General features: G+C 35.5%; 1 protein-coding gene across 1 annotated transcript; it reads left to right on the top strand.

Annotated features, from left to right (window-relative positions):
• Nucleotides 1-4,395: 4,395 nt before the first annotated feature.
• On the top strand, nucleotides 4,396-5,325 carry LOC112912015 (olfactory receptor 4P4-like). Its single transcript, XM_025988742.1, has one exon. The coding sequence runs from the start codon at nucleotides 4,396-4,398 to the stop codon at nucleotides 5,323-5,325; it is 930 nt and encodes a 309-aa protein (XP_025844527.1).
• Nucleotides 5,326-5,758: the final 433 nt, after the last annotated feature.

Consider the following 5,758-nt stretch of genomic DNA (forward strand, 5'->3'; position numbering starts at 1 on the left):
CCAGGGATTCTGGGAGATCTTATGATCAGTCTATTCCCTACAATCCAAATAAACTTTTTCCCCCCAATTTTTTTCTCTTGCTGTTACATGTGTCCCTCAATCTTGATTTAGTAGGTGTTTTCGCATCTCCTTCAGATCTCAGACTTTTCTCCATGGGATCCCCTATGTTCCTCTTCTCTTCTCTTTTTCTTTACTGTCCCATTTCTTCTAGCTATACTTGTTTATCCAAAAAGCTCATCTACTCAATGGATTCTCCTCCTCCTTAGTAAAAGTATTGAAGCGTATCTTCTGAGGTTCTTTAAATACTTTTATATCTATGATTCATTTTGAAGCAAAGCAAACTAACAAGTTGTGCACATTTTCAAAGGCTATGATGCTTGGCTATTTTTATAATTTTTAACCATTAAATAAGACACCCAAATAACCGTTAATATACAGAATAATGAATGATTATAAACCCATTAACTCTCACTCAGGACAAAAAAAAAATCGCATCTCTATCCTTCCACAGACTCATGCTCTTTCGCTCCAGAAGTGTCACCTCCATTTCATAAGAATCACTGTCACTTTACAATGCCACAGTTCTTTCACTTGTGAAATAAGATTTGTGATATTATCTATTGGATAGAGTTGTTGTAAAGAGAAATGAGCTAAACTCCATCAGTGGTTCAGGTCTGACATAGAACACAGTTTACTAAATATTTGCGATTAGTGGAACTCAGAGGGCAAAGCAGAATCAGGTATTAGTAAATGTAAAAAGAGGAAAAGTTATTGAAAATGACCTAAGACTAGAGCAAAATTACAAAACCTTCAAATCTCCTCTTGACAAAGTATTTTAATGAGCACTTTGTAAACCTAAAAATATACAAAAGAAAGTTCTATATGTCTGTAATTTTCCTTAAAATTTACCTTAAACAAACAGTGTATGTTCTCATTCATTTGGGGAATATAAATAATAGTGAAAGGGAATATAAAGGAAGGGAAAAGAAATGTTGGGAAATATCAGGAAGGGAGACAGAACATAAAGACTCCTAACTCGGGGAAAGGAACTAGGGGTGGTGGAAGGGGAGGAGGGCGGGTGTTGGAGGGGAATGGGTGACGGGCACTGAGGTGGACACTTGACGGGATGAGCACTGGGTGTTATTCTGTATGTTGGTAAATTGAACACCAATAAAAATTAATTAAAAAAATAAATAAAATTTACCTTAATAACAATTAATTTACCTCAAGTGGAGATTTACCTTAATGGAGATACACCATTAAAATTTTATTGTAAATGGAAATTAGAAGATTTACCTTAAGTGAAATACATTAAAGAACATGTACATCTTTTCCCCCAGAGAATGATAAAAACACTATGTGGGAATGGATAGATATTGTTTCTTTTTTTTTAAGATTTTATTTATTTATTCACGAGAGACACAGAGAGAGAAGCAGAGACATAGAGGGAGAAGCAGGCTCCCTGCAAGGTGCCTGATGTGGGACTTGATCCCAAGACCCCAGGATCAAGCCCTGAGCCTAAGGCAGAAGGTCAACTGCTGAGACACCCAGGTGCCCTGGGATATCATTTCTTAACATAAAGACCAGGACTATAGTTTGATCCGCAGATTATAGCAAAGGGAAAAAGAAACTCAAATTGCATAAACAGAGATCTCAGTCACCAAGGACTTTTTAATGAGTGAGATTCTAACAACACACTGAAGAATTACCTTTTGTGTAGGGCATTTGAAATCCAGCTGTAGAACTGTTGTGGGTATTTGGATCTGAGAGGATACTAACTGGTCAATTGATTATTTGGGAACAGAAAATAATTAACTCGAACTAAATAAGCAACACCTTGGGAGAAAACAAATATACTTTTAGGATATAAACTTTACCTAAAATTTTACTTAGCATTTGAGCTTTGAAAACCTCAGGAATAATGTGGTGGCACAAATAGAGTATAAAATAATGATTTGATTAATTTTGGAAAACAAAGTCCTCTTCTTGCCTTAAGACTTTTTTTTTTCCGCTATGGGGTAACCTCCTATCGTTTATTTGAACTGAAAGTGTGACAAGTGACAGTAGTTACAAAAAATGTATGAATTTTGTAATTTTTAAAGTATACCTTGGGGGAAGTTAGAAAGTGAAACTCATCAGTAGCATTCGCTGAGCTGAGAACAATTTTCAAGTCAGAAAGTTAAAGAAAATCATTCAAATAGTTAAAGAATGTCTGTGATTTCAATGAAGAAAGGGATAAAAGATTATAAAAGAAGAAATCATTCAAAATAAGCGCAAAGGAAAATATGTGAGTAATTTTTACCATTATTTTGCATAAATCTCTAATAATACCTTTTGAAAAAAATAATAACTGCTATGTTAGGAAAATATATTAATCAGCAGCTAATTTTAAAGTAGATTTTACTGTGAATTCTGCAGTCTAAGACTTTTTGGTTTAAGAGCAGACTAAATTCAAATATGTGTTAGTTATCTACTGAGGGTAGGATGACATATTGTAGAAAAATAAGATCAAGGTTGTGTATTAATTCTACCTACTTTATTAGATGTCTGTACATAAAAAAGGATCAATAATTACAACTTTAGAGAGATGGTCAGCAAAACATTGACCAAGAATAAAGTAATTTTAATTATGTGAAAGACATCATGATGTTATCCGGATAGTTGAAGCTAGTGCCTTTATTCTACAGATAGGAAATTTATATGCCAAGAGTATACCAGGTTCCTAATGTAAGGTGTGGCAGTATTAGGGCTTGCACCCAAATTGTCTTCTCCTACCCATTTTTTTCACTTGGCCAATAGCTGAGGTTGTAATATCACTACTCATACTTGAGAAGTGAGAAATATATTGCTTCCTAGAAGCACATGAGCTGCACGTTTGTTTCTTTCTAGAACTGGCTTGCTTATTCCAAAATCCTGAACTGATTTGATTTGTAGTTTTTCATGGAGACTTGAGTCTGTCTTATAGTCCTGTGTTTCCTTTTACACATTTTCCATTTCAATTTAAGAAGCTAACATGGGACAATGATCCATTCAGGGAGGATCCTGGTTTTGTCTGGAAGATTCAGAAAGGTATATAAATTTCAGATTTCGGACAGCCAGGGTTTATGTTAAATTTATATTTTTGCTTCAATATTTCCCTTTTTAGAGGGTGTATAGAGATCTATGATCTATAATCATGATCAAAGTTGATCTATGATCAAGGTTGAGTCTCAGATAGTCTGAATTATATAGAACAGGATATATTTTTCTAGGTTTCAAATGAAGAAAAAACTTAAAGAAATTAACTGACATGCAAAAAGTTATATATGAAGTTAGCAGCTGACTTAAGACATGTAACCAGGGATTCCCCCCAAATTATAATGAATGATCAGATTATACACATGATTTTTTTAAAGACATTAAAATATGTGGCAATTAATCATAGTAGCCCTATGTCTGCAAGGATTTGAACTCAGGACTGCCAGACAGGACATTAAATATACCTGGAGCCTTCTAAGCCAAGATAAATAGAAATTCAAGTAATATTTTTAGCATACTGCTAATAAGTGCAGACAGATTGATGAAATGGTTTTGACTGGGAACATTCCAAGACTTACTTTACTTAGAGACTTAAAATTATACAGAAAGCCTTTATACTTGTGCAGGGATAAGGAACATATTTCAGGTATGTTTAATCAATAATTCAAGCCAGTAGTATATCCACTTTTATAATTTTATTCAAATTAAAATAGCCTCTTTAACTTCTTGGCTAATATCAGTATAATCTAATTTGGGGAATCATCAAAAGTTATTTTTCAATAACTTGTCCTTAAACTAATTCAAGTTCTTAAAACTCCACTGTGGAAATGAGTATTTTTGCTTTAAAATTCCATTTCTATTACAGTGGGATTATTCATTGTATGGGTGACCATGTTAACTTAATAATAGAGAGAGCTGAAGAGGAAATTTAAATAGAAATTGAGAAGTCATGCATAAGGTTAGTGCTGAAAAAAATATGGAAGTGCAAACATCATGAAAATACAAGACAGGGTTGAGCCTAAAATTATAAAACTATTGGATTAAATATATTATTATGCAATCAGTGCCCTGTTTTCAGCAGCATCCAAGACTCATTTGTGGATGATCAAAGGCCTTTAGGTTGACTAAAGCAGACATTGATCACAATTTGCTGGCAGATTTAATGAAAATCTACTAGCTTATGGCCCCCCAGAGTCTTTTTGAGGGTCACTTTAACTGAATATTTGATTTTTATCCTCTGAGACATTTGAATGAAGCATATTCAACCCAGTAAATTCATCGAATAGGATCTGATCATCACTCTATTCCAGAAACTTTTAAATAGACCTCATGGATTCTGTATTTCAGGTGATTCATGTATTCTATCTATGCTGGACCATGGATCAAAGCAATAACGTCACTGTATTTATTCTCTTGGGACTTTCCAAAAACAAGAACATTGAAATCCTTTGTTTTGTATTATTTTTATTCTGCTACCTTGCTATTTGGATAGGAAACTTGCTTATAATGATTTCTATCATGTGCAGTCAGCTAATTGAGCAACCCATGTATTTCTTCCTTAATTACCTCTCCGTCTCCGACCTTTGTTACACATCCACTGTGACACCCAAGCTAATGACTGACTTATTGGCAGAAAGGAAGACCATTTCCTACAGTAACTGCATGACACAACTCTTTACCACACATTTATTTGGAGGCATCGAGATCTTCATTCTCACAGGGATGGCCTATGACCGCTATGTGGCCATCTGCAAACCCCTGCACTACACCATCATCATGAACAGACAGAGATGTAATGCAATCATCGCAGCCTGCTGTACGGGGGCGTTTATACATTCCACCAGTCAGTTCCTTCTCACCATCTTCCTGCCGTTCTGTGGCCCCAATGAGATAGATCACTACTTCTGTGATGTGTATCCTTTACTGAAGCTGGCCTGTTGTAATACACACGCCATAGGTCTCTTAGTCATTGCTAATTCAGGCCTAATTGCTTTGGTGACCTTTGCTGTGCTGACGCTGTCTTATTGTTTTATACTGTGCAGCATCAGGGCATATTCTGCACAGAGTCGCAGCAAAGCTCTTGCCACCTGCACGTCTCACCTCACAGTCGTGGTTCTATTTTTTGCACCGGCACTATTCATTTACCTTCGCCCAGCCACAACTTTTCCGGAAGACAAAGTGTTGGCTCTTTTCTACACCATCATTGCCCCCATGTTCAATCCTCTGATCTACACGCTGAGAAACACGGAGATGAAGAATGCCTTGAGGAAAGTGTGGTGTCATCATGCACTCCTAGAAGGAAAGTAATTTTGCAGAAGCTTTTCTGATTCTCATGCTGTGGTTCTGAAGCCCACGACTGTGAATAAGATCCGCTCTTATCATCTGACCTCACTGCTGGAAGAGATAAGTGGGCAAGCAGAAAGCACATCCCCTCTGTTTTAGGCTTCAACCTTACACCTCATTAATAAATTGAGTATAATTCTTATTCACATGCTCCTCCTCAGGATGTAGCCATTAAGAATTGTGCTTGCATGCTATGAGATAACCAGATGATATCTTAAAAATAAAAGATTATATTACCTATTGGCTCTTGTGTTGAAAAAAAAAAGTTAAAACAGGCCGGGCATTTTTTTCAGACCTTAAAATGCAAAAAGAGTGAATAAAATAATTCCTTTAATTTTCAACTTGATACTCACCTATAAATACAGAAAATCGCACATATTGTTTATGTACAGTTCAT

Source organism: Vulpes vulpes, chromosome 5, assembly GCF_048418805.1.
Source record: "Vulpes vulpes isolate BD-2025 chromosome 5, VulVul3, whole genome shotgun sequence".
Taxonomy (NCBI): domain Eukaryota; kingdom Metazoa; phylum Chordata; class Mammalia; order Carnivora; family Canidae; genus Vulpes; species Vulpes vulpes.